This window comes from Ctenocephalides felis, unplaced genomic scaffold (genome assembly GCF_003426905.1).
Source record: "Ctenocephalides felis isolate EL2017-DRISC unplaced genomic scaffold, ASM342690v1 CF-g0.4_SCAFFOLD_03571, whole genome shotgun sequence".
NCBI lineage: Eukaryota > Metazoa > Arthropoda > Insecta > Siphonaptera > Pulicidae > Ctenocephalides > Ctenocephalides felis.
This window is the reverse complement of record NW_020539725.1, coordinates 68109481-68128362: the sequence shown is the minus strand read 5'-3', so window position 1 is coordinate 68128362 and position 18882 is coordinate 68109481. Positions and strand designations below refer to the sequence as shown.

Sequence of the window (18882 nt, the reverse complement as noted above, 5' to 3'; positions counted from 1 at the left end):
GACTTTGCCATTACTTTGTTTTTAATTGTTTCCGCTCTCCATAGAGTGCGCCACTAACTGTAGCACGGAAAATCACCTCTAGGTTTATATTCCGGATAAGATTTATATAAACATATAATATGGAATAGATAAACCTGATAAATTTAAATATATGAAATGAGAACAAAATACACGTGTACATACTTCAAAACTTTTTTTTTCTAACAAGGTTTTTGTTGCTGTACGTTTCGGCGCTTTATGTGTGTCATCACTCAACGGTCAAACCAGAAAAATATAAATAAATTATGAACACTAAATAGAATCATTTGAAATATTGGTTTTGTTCCAAAAAATAACATCAATTATAACGAGTTTTTTTTCTGTACGTTTCGGCGCTATATCTATGTCATCACTTTGCAAGTAAAACCACACAAAAATATTCAATTAGATCTTGAGGATCATGGTTCTTAAATAAGAAAATATATCCAGAAAATGGAGTAGTCCGTGATTATAAAATAGATAATTAGTCTAGACGTTTCGACACTAGATGTGTGTCATCACTCAATAGGCAAACCAGGGAAATATAATATAAATTATCTATACTAACTAAATATAAAAATTTTGGAATATTTTTCAGAGATATGATCAAATAAAAAAAGAAATTTATTCTGTACGTTTTGGCACTCTATGTGTGTCATCATTCAGAGTAATAAATTTGGACACAGTGCGCCATCTGTTGAGTGCGGAAAACACTAAAATATGGTAAAGCACATTTGTTCTGAGTTTTAAAAAAAATCTTAAATTCTTCGATAGAATAGAAATGTTATGGCAACGCTATGTTATGGGTCTATCTTCGTATGAATTAGTAATAAAAACTGTGAAAAAACTTTGCGATCAGGCGTTTTACACATAAAACCAAAACTCAGAAACTTGCACTTATGATAGCATTGTTTTTTGACGTGTTTGCGTTTTGGAGGTTAGGTTTTATGTGTAAAATGCCTTTAACATAGTCTTTTGACAGTTTTTATCGCCAATTAATACGAAGATAGACCCGTATCATTTCTATTTTATCGGAGAATTGGCCTCATAAATTTGAAAATTATAAAATAGTATAAAAAATAAACGAACGACTCTGCTGATATATTTACAATTTTCGATTACGTTCTCACCACAATTTTATTAGGGCCAAAAAGTAATAGTGAATATACGAACCTAATAATTTCGGCATTTGATTTTCCATTATATGGTTTAGATTCAAATGCCGAAGCCAATTACGTTCCTTCAAGCCAATAGTGAAGAAATTATTCTATAAATTAGTAAAGTAAATATAAAATATGAAATATAAAATGTAGTTCAATGTTAAGCAAAAAAATAAAAACTATGCAGTGCATAAGTCTGCATGTTAATAAATATGAATCTAAAACGTTTAGAGCGGGACTTTAAAACGTACTTTCGCCACTTTGAAAAAAAAACTAGAGAAAATTTTGGAGTTATGACGTCATTGAAAATAGAAAAAAAATTTAGGAAAATTTATAAAAATTTTCCGTGAATTTTCTTGAGTTAACGCCAATGATAATTTAATAATTTACTATTCATAATTAATGAATTAAATATTTGTTATATACGTTTCGGCACTGTATATGTGTGTCATCATTTAGCATGTTAAACAAGTTCTAAAATAATTTTATACAAAATTTCGAAACATTACAAGATAACCAAAAAATATGATACAAATTTTATAAACATTGTTTACTGAAATAACAAACCAATAAATAAAAATCATTTTTAGTAAAATTTATAAACAAAATATAAGTACGTCTCCAGTTTTTTTTTACAAATAATTATACCTATTCCAGTTGGGCCATTATTTTAAAATTACTCAAAACATATATAATGCATTAAATTGTTTTTCAATGACGTCATAATTTCAAAATTTCACCTACAACCCTTCGAGCATTACACAGAACCTTCCCTTAAAGAAATCCGGAAAAATGCTTTTTCTACACACGCGATAATCTATCACGACTGCGCATACAAAAAAATATTGTTTACGTTTTGTAGATAAAATCCAAAAAAATAAAAATTTAAAATAAAAATAAATAAATTAGACAATTATTAAAACAGGAAAAAAAAATGCGCAGTCTGCCTCTTAGAATAGTGCCTAAATGTTTACTATATATACATACATATATACACGATTACGGAAATTTAATTTCTAATAATAATAGTTGTTTTTTGTTTATTTATAAAAAATGTATTATTTAGAGATTAAAATTTTTTTTTTGAAGTTTGAAAAAAAATCTTATGAAATAATTATCTAAGCAGGGTCTTGTCTTTAACAATCTTGTACAGAATTTTTACACATTTTATGTTATTAATTTGAAACTCTAGTTGGATTTTATTTAAATAAATTATGGAAAGAAGATTTAACTTTGTTTGGTTCAAATCTGTTTTTGTTTGGTGAATTTTAGATAAAAGAAATATAAATAGATCGTAAAAACTTCAATTTTAATTGTTTCCGCTCTCCATAGAGTGCGCCACTCACTTTAGCACGTAAATTTACCTTCAAGGTTTAATTCTAGATAACATTTATATAAATAAATATATAATATAGAAAAGATAAACCGATTAATTATGTTATTATGTGAAATAAATTTAAATTACGTAATTGTTAAAACTAAAAAAAAATAATTTACATAAAAAGAAATGCAAAAAATTACCTGCTTTAATTTTTTTGTATTAATTAATTTAATTAAAAAATATTAATGAGAAAGAAAAATTATTACGAATATTATTTTAAATTTAATTAAAAATTATAAATGGGTTTCAAAAGTATTCTACAGAATTTATGATTTTTAACCCTTTTCACTCGCGAATTGCAAGATTTATATAAATTTTGACGCCGCAGCGGCGGCATTTGAGGCGAAAAGGTTAACTAATGACTCTGAAAAAAAAACTAATTACAAATAGTATTGAAAATTTAATTAGAAATTATATATGGGTTTCAAAAGTATTCTATGAAATTTATGATTTTTAACCCTTTCCACTCGCAAATTGCGAGATTTATACAAATTTTGACGCGGCATTTGAGTCGAAAGGGTTAATTAACGACTCTGAAAGATTTTCCCAATACCTTGCAAAAACAGGTTTGAAAACAAAATAATATACCACTACGTTGATTTTTTGTTAATTCCGATTTTTAACATAAAATTTTATATTTTTTGTGGTTTATTTCGTTTCGAAAATTTTACCAAAAACCAGAAAAAATTCATACGATACACATAAAACTAATTAAGGACCAGCTTCGTTAATTAAGAAAGTAGCTTGTATTTATTTTTTACTGCTTAAACTAATTACCATTTAGAATTAAAATAGACAATTAAAAAAAACTATCGCACATACACACTAAAAAAATCTAGATGCTGTGTTTTATATAGGAAAATAAAATAAATACTGAATTTCAAAAAAAATATCTAAAATTTTGCAAATTCAGTATTCATTTTATCGCCAACTTTTTATATACCAAACTTTAATACTAATCTATATGAAAAATCGTGTAAAAATGAACCTATAGCTTATGTGAACCTAAATGTCAATTTCAAACGCTTGATAGAGTTAATATTAAGTATATATACATATATATAAATATTAAATAAATAGCATAATATATTATATAAATAAAAATATAAATATATATAAATAAAGTTAGATAGATATATATTATAAAAAAAATCAACACGAGGCACTAACGTGAATAAAATTCATATGTGGTTGGAGATTGTATGGGGAAAAGATTTTTTTGGTATTAAATTTATTTTTAATATTAATTACTTATACATATATATTTAAGATCTTTATTGCTACTCAAATATTTATTAAATAAATATTTTACATTCACAAAAATTAATAAAAGAATTATTCTAAAAATAATGTGGACATTTTTTGAACAAAAATCTAATGACTTATTTGTACTCACAAATATATATTTTTTTTAATGAGTTGTTTTATAGAAATTTACAGGCTAAATGAATATATGCATATTTAAATAAGTATAATAATAATATTATTATTTTTTAAAAAAATATATATGATTTATTAGATAAATTTTTGCTCCTAAAATGTTCACAGTATTAAACCAAAAAAACTTGAAACTTGTTTCGGTTATTATTGAAATTATTTATCTAATAATATCTTTGTCAGTGTTACGTATTAAACTAGTCTAATTTAATTAAATAGATTTAAGTATAAGAAACTATTAAATTTTTATTAAATAAACTTTTGGTTGGTTTTAGGGTCAGTTTTAACTGTCAACAAAGGGATGATGCGTTTAATAAACAATTTATTAAAAATTTTATACTAATTATGTCAAATTGTTTGATAATACTCAAACAATATTGTTTTTAATTTGAACGAAATTTTTATCAAAAAAAATTATTTGAAAAAGATTTTGGTGTAACATGATGCAACGTTTTTATACAATATTGAAACAATGTTGTATTTTGATTTTCAGATTTTCTTTTCATTTTTGATTTGTTTATTTAATGTTTTTATTTATGTTCGTTTCAAGTACATACATTTTTTATGTATTTCTATGAATTTCATAAATATTTGGGGTTCGTAAAAAACGTGCATGGATATTTAAAAAAAAATTAAACTTAGCTGTGTATTTTTTTAAATGCTATATCTCTGTTTTTATCCCAAAAATTAAAATACTCATCCGAATTCTATGTTAGTGCCGGGACTCTAACCGAGTGTCTGTGAGATGCACGTTGGGTATTCTACTGACTGAGCTATTTCTGCCACTATTTCGAATTAATATACTATGAAAATTAAATGAGAATTCTATGTCAGTACCACGACTCGAACCGAGTGTCTTTTTCGTGAGAGTCGGGCATGATACTGACTAAGTTATTCTCGCAACTAATTCGAATTAATAGACCATCCTAAAACAATATTTTTGACCAAGAAATCAAATGACAATTTTATGTCAGTTCCAGGACTTAAACCGAGTGTCCCTGGAGTATGAGTCGGGCATGGTGCTGAGTGAGCTATTTCTGCCACTATTTTGAATTTTTAGACCATCTAAAAACAGTATTTTTGACTGTATTCTGTCAATGCCAAGACTCGAACCGAGTGTATCTAGCGTGTGAGTCGGGCCTGCTACTGACTGAGCTATTTCCGCTACACTAATGTAGACAAGTTGATTTAAATTTATTCTTATGTGATTTTCAATAATAAGTAAAAACGTACTTACACACTTTGCCAATTTTTCATTTTTCTAATTAAGATTTTTATAATAATTTGGTAATTTTTTAGAAATACACTAAATATTAAATTCATAAAATCAAAATATAATATTTACCAATAATTAATGAACTTTGAGAAATTTTAAAATTTTATCCAATTATGGACTCGAATAAGCGTAAGATTTTTTTTAATTATATCCCTGCAATTTTTTAATTTTTTTTTTTTTGTAATTTATTTTTATGTTATATTATTTTGTGGATAATATATTTACATATAATTTAATATCTCGTTATTATTATTATTTCATATATGCCAAGTTCCGCAAAATAAACTTTTGGATCATTTTTAGTTCCAATTTTAATAGTTATTAAACTTTTGGTAATTTTAAATATTGGTTTATCAATGCTGGTTCAATATTAAGCCAAAATATGTCCAATATTAAGCCAAAAAAATTCAAAAATTAGTTATCGAAGTTTTGGTAATATTAAATTTTGTTTTATCAATAGTGGTCCAAAATTAAGCCAAAACATGCATAATTTTTAGTTAAAAAAAATCCAAAATTGATTTCGTTAAATATTTACCCCGAAACGTATTTATCTATATGTTGACAGTTTAAAGAACCAAAAAATAATACGGTATATTACACCTATATTTTACTCTTGTTCAATTTATATTTAATTCCACAAATATTTTTATAAATAACAATTAATTTTAAAACATTATGATATTTTTATAGAATCTATGGTTTGTCGTGACAAGAAATATTTTTTTATAAAACGAATGATTTTTTTGGTCTTTAGTTTTACTTTAATGAGCGCAAATGATTCGTAGACAGTCCAGAAAAATACAAAATACGAAAACTATATGTTAACAAAAAATGTTGTATGGACCGTTTAAATGTATATGTTATAATGAGAAATAAATATAAATATATAGAAATTATATTCAAATTTCTATCTATCATCTTACCTTAGTTTCTGGTGACTGCTTCAAAAATTGAGTGTTTGAAGTCCATTCTCCAAGAAGAGCACCAGACATATCGGAGGAGCAGACTTCTTTTGGTATACAGATGTGGTTTCGATTTCTGACTGTTCCTGGTTTGCAGATGCAACCAGGATTGCAACTTTCGTTGGACGAAGGATCGCCTTCTATACTGGACAAGGAGTTATTTTCTTTACTAGACAAGGACTCATTTTCCTTACTGGACGAGGAGTTGTCTTCGCAGTCGGTAGATGCTCCACTGTCCTGGACGATGTCTTTACAACTTTGTTCACATTTTGGTTTGCATTCAACGAAGACTTCGTTGAAACTGGGACACGTCATGTCACCTAGGAAATCGACAAAAAAGTAGTAAAATTTAGGAAACAAAATTGTAAATGATGGCAAAAATAATAGTCAATTTGGTAAGGACAGTAGTAGTTTTTAGCAAGTGCAATGGCAATTGTTGGCAAGTGGAATAGAAGTTGAGTAAGAGTTTTCACAAAAAATATTAAAAATAGAAGTAAATTTTAGTAAGGAGAATAGTAACTGTTGACAAAAAGAAGTCATCGTTGGTGATGATAAGAGTTATTGTTAGCAAGGACAATAGTAATTTTTGAAAAAAAAAATAGTAATTGTTGGCATGTAATGCAGTAGTAGTTGTTGGCAAGTGAAAGTAATAGTTATCAAGAAGAGTAGTATTTACTATCAAGATGAATAGTCATGGCCATGTTATTGATATCTGCTGGTGGTGGATAATAGATCAAATTGTTTTCCCCCAGTACATTGATGCCGACAAAGAAGCGATTCGTTGCTTTGACATACGAGCTTTGAGCGAGTAAAAGTTGTCGAGTCGTTAAAAAAAACAATTCGTTGCTTCGACATACGAGGAAAATTCTAGATACAAGTTTTGAACGAATGAGACTCTCAGAAAATATTAAAAAAGAATTAGTGAGGAAACTAGTAACTGGTGACAAAAAAAATTTGGCAGGCATTATAGCTAAGCAAAAGAGTAATTTTGGGAAAATGATGCCCTGACTTACAAGTGACCTGTGATATATGAGTGGTTCGAGATACGAGCATCTAAAAAAGCTATTTGTTGCTTTGACATACGAGCAAAATTCAAGATACGGGTTTAGTGAGAGTAAGAGTTCACTCAAAAAATAATAAAAGATAAAACTAAATATTAGTAAGAAGACTAGAACTGGTGGCAAAAAAATTTCGCAGTCATTGTAGCTAAGAAGAAAAGAAATTTTTGGAAAGTGATGCTTTGACCTACGAGTGACCTCTGATATATGAGTGTTTCGATATACGAGCTTCTAAAGGAGAAATTTGTTGCTTTGTCAAAAAAACGTTAATGGCAAAATGGAAATATGAAACATTTCGTCAGTCGTAACAATTATTTTTATATCACAGAATTATTTTTACTGTTTTATTATAGTATATTACTTTCTAGTTAATCATTTCAATTATATAATATTAATTTTACTACGCAAATATACCATTGTTTATTTTAACATTTGAAATTTTAGCTATACATTATTTAATTAAGTGATTTTGCATATATATATATAGGTTGAGTTTGCGTTTTTTGGAAATAATAATGATATTTCAATATGATTGTATGAGAAAAATTGCTTTGAGATACGAGCGATTCGACATACGAACATGGGTGGGAAACGAATTAAACTCGTCTGTGTAGAATTTCTTTGTTATCAATTATCATTTTCAATAATTACCAAAAACATGACGATTTTATTATATTCATGCAAAGTTGAAGGGACAAATTATTTTAACATAAATTTTTGAAGTTCAAATTATTTTTTTGTGAAAGATGTGGTAAAAATTATGTACGATTCTATGAGGAACAAACGAAAATATATATTATACAATGCCTTTGGAAAAAAATTATGAAGCAATTGTGAATATTTTACCGTAGTTCCCAAACCTATCTTTAATCTAATTAACAACAATTATTAGTTACTTGTATCTAAACGATTTAGAATGATTTGAAATGCCTAGAAAATATAAAGTAAACAACTAATTTTTTTTTGAAAAATATAAATTTTTTTGTAAAAATTTGTTAAAACTTCTCCTTCGGATAGAAGTGACAGTTTCTTATTTCACAGTCATATAATTTATTATTTCTGCAAAAACTTTTATCCTATACTTACTCATTTCATCCCCCTGCCCTTCCACACAAACAATTACCAAACAAATTGCAAAAACAAATTTAACACTCACAAACTCCATTTTCCCTTAAACTAACTATTTCCAACTGACCAAATTGCGTTTTAACAGCTTCTTATATACGGCCGATTTTTTTTCTTATATTTTTGACGCACAGAAATAATAAAAAAACATTTTATTATAAATATTTTGAGTGTTAAAATTTAATTGAATTCAATTATTTACTTTTTTTATCTGACACACCTATGTTATAATTTCTTATATCGATCTCTTATCGATGTTGTAATAGTTTTATAAATATTAAATCTATATACTAATTGAAAATGAAGAAATTTGAATAAGTTGATTATGAATTAGGTGTAAGTGGCGTTTTAGCTTAAGGCAAGTTGTAAGTGGAAATTTTCGACTTTATTAATAAGGATTGAGATTTAAATATTTAGATGAGTTTAATCGTTTATTTCGAAAATAATTTTATTTTTCTCTGAAAATTCATGAATGTGACTTGTATGTTCTGAAACGGGTTTTTATTATTTAAATTTTAATGATTTTTATGATTTGACTACTTTTTGTACGAGTATAATATTTTAGGATGTTTATTTTTATTATGAACTTTCATTAAGTTAACTCTGACTAAAAACGTAAAAAAAATTGTTTAACAATTATTTACGATAAAAATCAAATATGTACAAATCCACTATTTTTGTTTATTAAATTTGTATGTAACAATCAGAATAAAGTAAGTAATCAGAATAAAGTAATACTATTTTATTTAAATAAAGAAAAAACAAAATTTACGGCATATTGATTCTGAATATTTCAATAAATCGAATGTCAGTTACTCATATTTATTTCTCTCTAATTTTTAATTTTATTTCTTTCTATTTATTCAAATGTCTCAATAAAAATTTTGAAGTAAAACTTCTCAGGTTGCGGCTTTTCAATAGATCTAGGCCATAGATAATATGAGTTTAAATACAAATTTTATAATTAAGCTACTTTTCGTAGGCCTATAACATTGTCAAACGTTTGTTCAAATAACGAAATTTATTATTATGCAACGTTGCAAAAAAATCCCCAAAAAGTTGCATATTATGACAAAAGCATCAACTTTTTGTTCGGTTTGTTTAAAAAAACTCAATTTTTTGTACTATACCTTTAAGTATAAAAATTTCGTCAACGTTTTTGCAAAAAAAACTTGATTGATTTTTAAATATTTAAAAAAATATTTGAGGCAAATTACTTTTTGATAAAAATTAGCAAGATAGGTAAATACCAATTTTCTGGTAATCATTGTGAAAAATTTCTCAATTTTTCTGTATAGAACTCAATTGCGAATGATTTTATGCAAAAATCATAAAAGCATTTTATCCAAATATTTATAACAATTCATGTCACATTTATAATTGAAGATTTTTGTAAAATTTATGTCCACCAAATTTTGGTATATTTAGGTCAAGCCATTCATTTGCTCATTTAATAGATCAAAAATATATAAATATATATATATATTCTAAAGGTAATACAACAATCTATATAAATGGCATTTTTATTTCATTATATATACATCATATCTTAAAATATTTGAATTAATTAAAAACAATCAAAAACACTTGAAGTAATGTTTATATTTATTTTATAAACACTTATCAAACAATTATCATTACTAATATTTATTTCATCACAAACTTTTCTTAGACATAATAATTTTGATATCTTGTATACAAAATTGTCAAAATATAACTTAAATTAAATTAATTTAAAAACTCAATCTGTTACGTAATTAATTTTTGAGTTTTGACTTTTTTTATTAAAGAAATTTCAATAATTTTCAACTTCTGTACCAAAAAACATTTCCGGAAGAAGTTATATGGCCATCACTGTTATCTTCTTCTTGTTGATACTGCCAAATTTTGCTATCGTTCACGTTTTTGTTCCAATAGTCTAAAGATTCCTAAAAAAATATAAAATAAATAACAAAAAAACGTTTTTTCAATGTGGATCTGCTCAACTTTAAAGGTTTCTAAATCAAAACGTTTGAATTTAAATTATACTTGATACAAGACATTTTGCATTCACCAAATTTTGAAAGACAAAAAGCCAAGAAAATAAATTAAAAGAAAAAAGGCAGAAACTAAAAAAGGAAAAAATACAAAAATACGTCACTGTGGCATTGTTTTATATAACTATACAATCATTAATATATAATCAATAAAAATTTAGTATGCCGACTTGTCATCATCAATAATCTATAAAGAACAGTTAGAACTCTTAATACTAATTTTGCCAAACTTTTAAGGATCGACCTGGATTATATTCTGTATCTACTAATTATTATTTTTTTATATTTTCTCTAATATATACATTTATTTTTAATTTACTTCTTGAGAGTCCGTTGATGTAGTGATTCCCAAAATTGGCAAAATCAAGTCAGGTCTTTTCCTGACTAATTCTTGAATTTCTTCAGGAATTTTGCGCGTTTTGCATTTGGTTTCATCGTTGTCGTCACAATCCAAGGCTACTATCTAAAAATATAAATAGTATAAGATATGTATTAAGGTGGTCCTTAATATGGATATTTTCGAATTTTTCGCTTCCAGGAGCTCAAATTCTTTCAAATTGATACAAAAATCTCTAAAAGTTTTATCTCATAAAGATAGTCTTCAATTCAAACGAAGTTTCTTATGTAATTAACATAGATAAAATTCCATTTATTTTTTTGGATTTTTCCAACTGCGCGACAAGTGAATCAAAAGAATAACATTGTGTTTGCTTAGTTTGATCAAAAATAAAAAAATTACAACATTAATTTGATATTTCATAAAATAAGTATTTACTTAGGAAGAAAAACCAAGGAACTTTGGTTAGAGTGCGGACTATGTTAGAGTTAATATTAAGAGCTAAAACTTTAAGATAAAAAAATTGTTATCAATTTAGAATCATTTGAAACCCTGGGAGCAAGGAAATTCGAAAATGTCCATATTAAGGACCACTCTAATATATATAGCACGTACCTCTTCTTCGTATTCCTCGTGTTTGCCAATTGACTCTGGCTGTTGCGCATTCTGCAAAAATAATAATTATATATTATAGAACTTTATTAGAAAAATGTTTTTTCGTAAAAGAATCAGTTGAGACATTTTTTATGAAATATGAAAAATTAGTAGTACTTGGCAGAAACCAAAAACATGCCAAGATTGTAGTATGAAATCAAATAACGATGAGCTTGTTACTTTGGTTCGACCACGAAATTGTTAGAGTAATTATGAAGAACTGGTCTATTATTACTGGTTTATTATTCAGAATAAAATTTTTACAATCATATGTGTATAACCTGATCAAATATCCAGCGACTGGTTGGTATTGGTATTTTGCCTTGAGGCAAGTTACATGAACTTCCCGATATGTATAAATAATCGATTTAATCAATAAAAAAATTAATTTATGAGTGATTAAAAGTATTCCGAGTGGATTTATAACACTTAATTGAAAACGAACAAACTCGTTAACTTGGAGTATTTTCTAAAAGCAAATTTTCACAAATCAATAATTTTTATAATTGAACCAGTTTTCGTAGAACGTTAATGGTTTAGTATGTTCATTAAGACCAAGTACTCTACCGTTATACCAAGTAAATTGTCTAATTTTAATTTAAACAAACGTCCAAAAAGCTACTCATTTTCTCAAACTTTGATGATTTTTTTAAATTAAACTACTTGTCGTAAGGCCGTGTAATATTTCAGTAAGTTTATAAGACCATGATATATATCGCCAAACAAGTCCCATAAAAATCGGTTTCAATTTTTTTTCAACAGTTAATTACAAGAAAACGGGTCGGTAGATTTTACATAAAACTAATCAGTATCAGTCCCAACTAATATCTTTCAAACAGTTTTTGATTTTTTAAAATCGGTTCGGTAGTTTGAGGTTGAATGTGGAAGAAAAGTTTAACACTTTTTTTCAACTTACAAAGAAATGACTCAGCAGATCGTCTCACAAAACTGACAAACGATAGTCCTCATTGAGATACATCAAAAGGCTTTTAAATTTCTGAAATCGGTTTAGGCGTTTTTAAGAAAATCTCGATCAAAGGTCTAATTTTGACAAATGCCAAAAAAACGAAACTAATTTTTGCAACCTTTGAAGAATTTTCAAAATTAAACGGCTTGTCGTAGGACCGTAATATTTTAGTATGATCTAAAAGACCTTCAGTCAAAAAAAAATCATAAAAATTGTCGATTTTTTTTTAAAAAACTTTATTACAAGAAAACGGCCCGGCCGATCTTTACCAAAAACTAATCAGCACGATTCCCAACCTATATCTATCAAATGGTTTATGAATTTTCAAAATCGATTCAGAATTGCGGGCTAAAACGTGGACGAAATTTTTTTCACTTTTCTGCAATTTACAAAGAAACGGCCCGGCCGATCGTCGCACAAAACCCAGAAACACAGGTACTCATCGAGATACATCGATCGGCTTTTAAAAATCGGCTGATCCGTTTTTGAGAAAACGTCGATTTAGGGCAAAAAATCATACATACTTTCTCCAAATTTGGTCTCATTCGATTTAGAATGGCTTGAAACGTCGAGAAAACATAAAATTTGCGAATCGGATTTTTAGATGAAAACATAAACTTCTCCTTCGGAAAGTTAATAACTTTGATACTTTGGGTCGACCACGAAATTGTATAGAGTAATAATGAAGAACTGGTCTATAACTACTGCTTTATTATTTAGAATAAAAATTTTACAATCAGATGTGTATGATAAAATATAATCTGATCAAGTATCAAGCGACAAGTTTTTTGTGTTCCCAGAAAAAAGAGAATTCCACTTACCATTCTGGTTGCTTCACCAGCCTTACCTGAATATCCCTTCCAATCTGCCCCACAAACTCTTCACCATCATCAAAAGATCTTTGCCCAAGAGCCACATTGAAGAACTTCCTATCACAAGTAACAAAAGGCACACAGATCCCTGAACTATCTCTGGCAGTGCCCTTCTTGCAAATACAACCCTCCTGGCACAAATTTTCCTTAGAATCCTCCTCAGTTTCTTTTTCTTCACTGGATTCATCATCATGATCATCATCATCATCTTCTTCTTCCTCGTCGGACCATTTATCGAATTCTTGGCTCGAAGAATGGTGGTCAGTGTCGTCATCTTCCTGGCTTTGATCTTCGTAGGATTCTTCTTCTTCGGAACTGACGATGGTTGGAGAGTGGTTGAATCTGCATTTGGTGATTTTTTGGAGGTCGTAGATATCGTTGCAGGTTGTGTCGCAGGGGCCGTAACATTCGGTGTAGACTTCGTTGTAGCCGGGACACTTTAAGTCATCTGAAAAAAAAAATGGTTGAAGGTCGTATTTTGATTACTAAACTAAGGATCATTTTTAGACCTAATTTTTATGAAAAATCCATTGATATCATAAAAGCGTTTATAAATTACTATCAAGGAGACGTCAGAAGTGTAATTTCATTGTTTACTAGAAGGCTTCCATTAAGTACCAATTAAGTGAGTGTCTATTAATTAGTAAAAGTCATAGATTCATGAATAACCAGGAAACATTCACAAATTACAAGGTTGCATCCATTAAACACGTCAATTGATTTCTAAAAAAAATCCCCATTAATTTTTAATAAACCTGTATTAGTTTTTAAGGTGCGTCAAATCATTTTCTGAGAATCCTCATTAATATCTACAAAATTTCCATTAGTTTTCAAGCACGTCTATTAATTTTCTAAAAATCTTCAATAAAATATCTAAAAAAAATCTCTGATAATTTTTAAGGAGGGTTCAACATTTTCTAACAAAAGACCATTAGTTTCTAAAAAACTTCCAGTAATTTCTAAGAATACTCCATGAATTTTTAAGAAATTCTACTAAATTCTAAGGAGCGCCAATAAATTTTTAAGAAACCTCCATTAATTTCTAAGAAGTCTCCATTAATTTTTAAGAAACGTCCACAAAATTTAAAAACCTCCATTAAATGCTAAGAAACGTCAATTGATGTTTAAAAAACGTCCATAATTGGTAAAAAGCGTCTACTTATTTATGTGAAACCTCCAATAATTTTGGAGGAGCATTTATTAATTTCTAAAAAAACTTCGAATAATTTCTGACAGTGCCCTTAAATTATGAAAATCTTCCATTAATTTCTACGAACCCTTTGCTAATTTTTGAGGAGCATCAATTAATTTCTAAGAAACCTCCATTAATTTCTAAGAGCATCTATTCACTTCTAAGAAACGCCCATCAATTTTTAAAAAAGCGTCTATAAATTTCTAAAAACTTCGATTAAATTTTTAAGAAAGACGATTAGTTTCTAAGAAACCGTCATTAATTATTAAGTGTATCTATTGTTTTCTAAAAATCCTCCAATAATTTCTAAGAAATGTCCATTAAAGAAACCTCCATTAATTTTTAAGAAACATCGATGGATTTTTAAGAAACCTTTAATAATTTCTAAGAGTGCCCACTCATTTATAAAAAACTTTTTTTTATTTTCAGGAAAAGTCCTTTAATTTCTACAAACTCTCTATTCATTTTTGAGTAGCATTTATTAATTTGTAAGGAACCTCCATAAAATTCTAAGGGTGTCCATTAATTTCTAAAAAATCTCCATTAATTTCTAATGAGAGACCAGTAATTTTTAATAAATCTCTATTTATTGCTCAGGAACATCCCTTGATTTTTAAAAACCTCCATTAATTTCTGAAAAACCTCCATGAATTTCTAAACGCATCAATTAATTTCTAAGATATCTTTATAAACTTCTAAAAGCATCTATTAATTTCTAGCAATGGTTAAAGCATTAACCGTTTATAATTAATTAACATTTATTATTTCCACATATAAAGAAGTTGGTGCAACTTGTCCTAATGTAAAATGCCACTTACACCTATTTCTATATTCCACTTACCTATAGCATATTTAAAATGCTTTTTGCTGGCCGCACCCGTTTGTATTCCAAATAAACAAATGAGCAAAGCAAGCTTTGCCATTTGTGTCTGTGATATAAACATTGTTAAGAAATTTAATTAATTATAAATAAACTAATTAATTAATTATTTAATTTGGAAAATTAATTACTTAAATCTGTCACTAACTAAACTATACTGAGCTGTTAAAAAGTATGCGTCACTTTTTATATGGTTTTCATTTTGACGCAAATTGTAAAGGCGAGACATCGGTATTGAAAACTGTAGAGGAGAACGGAGGTAATGGTAATAGTTTACATATATACACTTGCATGAAAAATTATATAAAATTGGTTTTATTATTTATTAGTTTTTTCTAGCAATTATTTTAAAAATCGTGTGCAATTCGTGTTTTTCAAGGACTTTTTGCTGAGATTAGGTGTACCTTAGGGGTGCACTCTTGGACCACTATTTTTTTATGAATTATCTAAAAAGTAATTGATTGATACAACGACTTGTAACATAATTATTATTTCTGGTTGATATCAAGATTTCAAAAAATCGACATCATTGATGCTTACTAATTTATTTTTACCTTGATTAATTTTTACCACTATGGGTAAGTTCATTACAAATCGTGTCTGAGCAGACTCTAATTACATTACATCTAATTTTAAAAAAAATGATTATTTTTACAAATGTCAATTACATTATTCTTCTACATCCCGGTCTCCTCTGCGGTCGATAATTTTTCAAAATATTTTTACAATTAATTTTAGTGCGTACTCCAAGTTCTGTAAATATTTTGGCGGACCGCGCCTGTATTTTCTTTTCTATTAATTTCTTTAATTGTTTTTTCATTTCTGATAAAAACGCGATTGTTGCCGAATGATTTAATAACACGTTTTTGTTTAAACAATTTTTAAACAATAATTATTGATCGGTGACGATTGTTTGTAGAAAGTTATAAAATATTAATATAAGACGTCTTATCGTACGTAGGAGCATTGATAGGTCGATTAGGATTAGTTTTTGGAATAAAAAACAAAATGTATCAAAAATGGAAAAAAGTATCGGCGGGTTCAATACTTTTGCCTTGGTGCATTTTTTATTATCAGTACTCAAATAATATTAAATTCTTTACATTTTCCTTGACGATGGTTTGCTCTACTAAGTATCTACTGTGCAGAATAAATTTTTGAACTAAATTATTGAACCAAAAGCACCATAATAATAAAAAGCATCAACAAACGAAATGATACCAGAAAATATTGGAAAAATGTATCAAATCAAAATATGATATAAATTACATTACTCTCGATACTTGTAGCTGTATAAGTACCATAAATACCATCGTTAATATCATAAAAATAGAATAAATTCCAGTTATAGACAATATTATCAATACTATTGTAGTTGGAATGGAAACCTTTAAAGTACGTTTTAACTAAATTTTTTTTAAAAATTATTAGCATTTATTTTTGCCCTTACCAATTTTGCCAGTATCCAATATAATTATACTAACCACTTTATAATATTAGGTTGTCAAATATCTCCCTTCCGCTTTTTTGCTCTTGGTTTATAATACAAAAAGGCGGAAGGGAGATATTTGACAACCTTATATTTAATTTTTACTTAATTAAAATGGGGGAGCCAATAATTAGATATAGAAATACGATAAAATAATTTAATTTTTTTTAATTACAATATCTGTAACAACTGCTATATAATATAACATCTAATAACATAAGTGAATAATAACATAAATATAAATAAAATAGAGTACAAAATTAGGATAGTATTTTCATTAAAATGATATCCGTATTATGATGATTTAATATAAAATAAATGCAAATAATGATAATAATAAAATTAATAAATAAAATAAAAATATAAAAAATTTATTATTTTGAAATATATATAAAATATATTAAATAAAAAATAATTATACTTTATTGAGAGATATAGGCTTATTATATTTTTATTGTAATAAACCACAAACTCCATCACTGAAAAAATGAGCAATAAGCTCAATTTTAATTAAACGTTCTCTGAAAATTATAGACTTCTGAAATGCCTATCAGAAATATAATATTTGGATTAGATTAGAAAACAGTAATTATTTGTTAATCAATTTTATTACCATATAATTTTGTTACACATAGTATTATTATAACTAAAAATGCATTTCTAGGAGTAGTGGAAAAATGTTTTTCCAAATACATAAATATGATCAAGACTTATTAAATTTTCTTATCTTATGGTAAGAATAGTGAAACTCTATACAATTTTAGAAATAGTAATTTAAAATTATTGAACTTTGACATATTTTTAGTGTATTGTACTAATTATTTATTATTTGTTTAAATTTTACTTTTTGGGCGTCTTTGAAGAACTAACTGCAATGAACGTTGATTATAATTATGATCTCCTTCTTTTTTAATATCAAGGGATTGAAATTCCTGGAGTTTCATTCTAGGCTGAAAAATAAAAAAAATTAATATATAGATATATATATATATATATATATATATATATATTGTGATTTCAATAATCAGATACCCTTTGATAGCCCTGGTTGCCATGATTTGTTCCTGAATTGACCAATTCTTTGAATCGAATGGGCTAAAAAACATACAAGAAGTTAATAAACAATAAATTTAATAATAATAATAATAAATATATAAAAGTTGGAGTTTCAGCATTTAAAATTACTTTTATTGTGATGTAAATGTATTCTATGCGAAAACTGAGCACTCAAACCAATGCGAAAGGGTTGATTTTTTGCTAGATTTAAATACTTTAATACTATTTATTGATATAACTTTTTAATTCGAATAATTTTTTTTATTCTAAATCTTTGTAAAAAGAAAAGCTCTACTATTCCTGAATCAACTGTCTATTCCTGAATAAAACTGTCAAAGTTTTTCCAAGAAAAATGTTAAATTTAAATCCATCATTTGTGTCTTAAGTATATAATTAATTCATCTATTATCTAAAAATTTATATTTAATTTTTACCAATTTCACAGCCACCAGTGACGTCTTTTTATCAGTACCATCTTCATCTTGAAATACAGACGGCTAAAAAATAACAATAGAAAGTTTAGAAGTTAATTGTTTTTTACTAGAATGCCAAAATTGCTTTTATACTAATTTACTAAATCAAAACTTATAGAACCAAAAAAGTTTTTCTGCCAGATTGTTTTACAACATTTTTAAGTAAACAATAATTTATATTTCAGTATATATTAAAAGATTATAAAAGTGATTTATTCTGGTTGATTTATGGGATTTGTGAATAATGGAACTTACGTGTTTATAATCAGTTTTGTATTTCAATTGATTTGATATATCGGTATTAGTATCTTCACCAGACCATGAATAATCCTAAAATATATCAGAACACATATTAGATATATATATATATATATATATATATATATATGTATATATATATATATATATATATAATATTTGCAAAGATATATTTTTCAAAAAATTGTTCTAACTGCGACAAAAAAATTCTTTCAAATTGTTTCCAAGTTCTAAAAAAATTCAAAATACTT

The 18882-nt window shown here is 26.7% G+C and overlaps 2 protein-coding genes across 2 annotated transcripts; both read right to left on the bottom strand.

Annotated features, from left to right (window-relative positions):
- Positions 1 to 6186: 6186 nt before the first annotated feature.
- LOC113386611 lies at positions 6187 to 8473 on the bottom strand. Its single transcript, XM_026624380.1, has 2 exons — positions 8379 to 8473; positions 6187 to 6554 (listed from the first exon to the last, which is right to left on the bottom strand). The coding sequence occupies exons 1-2, from the start codon at positions 8455 to 8457 to the stop codon at positions 6187 to 6189; spliced, it is 447 nt and encodes a 148-aa protein (XP_026480165.1). The 5' UTR covers positions 8458 to 8473.
- Positions 8474 to 10222: 1749 nt separating this feature from the next.
- LOC113386610 (HIV Tat-specific factor 1 homolog) lies at positions 10223 to 15491 on the bottom strand. The gene is made up of 5 exons (XM_026624379.1): positions 15317 to 15491; positions 13259 to 13731; positions 11406 to 11456; positions 10773 to 10916; positions 10223 to 10345 (listed from the first exon to the last, which is right to left on the bottom strand). The coding sequence occupies exons 1-5, from the start codon at positions 15417 to 15419 to the stop codon at positions 10223 to 10225; spliced, it is 894 nt and encodes a 297-aa protein (XP_026480164.1). The 5' UTR covers positions 15420 to 15491.
- Positions 15492 to 18882: the final 3391 nt, after the last annotated feature.

What these genes read in the sequence shown, in the direction of transcription:
- LOC113386611 (XM_026624380.1), bottom strand. Translation starts at nt 8,457, where the DNA reads ATGGAGTTTGTGAGTGTTAAATTTGTTTTTGCAATTTGTTTGGTAATT. An exon ending in AGGGCAGGGGGATGAAATGA is followed by an intron (nt 6,555 to 8,378) that starts GTAAGTATAGGA and finishes TCGATTTCCTAG; the next exon opens with GTGACATGACGTGTCCCAGT.
- LOC113386610 (XM_026624379.1), bottom strand. Translation starts at nt 15,419, where the DNA reads ATGTTTATATCACAGACACAAATGGCAAAGCTTGCTTTGCTCATTTGT. An exon ending in GCATTTTAAATATGCTATAG is followed by an intron (nt 13,732 to 15,316) that starts GTAAGTGGAATA and finishes TTTTTTTTTCAG; the next exon opens with ATGACTTAAAGTGTCCCGGC. An exon ending in AGATTGGAAGGGATATTCAG is followed by an intron (nt 11,457 to 13,258) that starts GTAAGGCTGGTG and finishes TTATTTTTGCAG; the next exon opens with AATGCGCAACAGCCAGAGTC.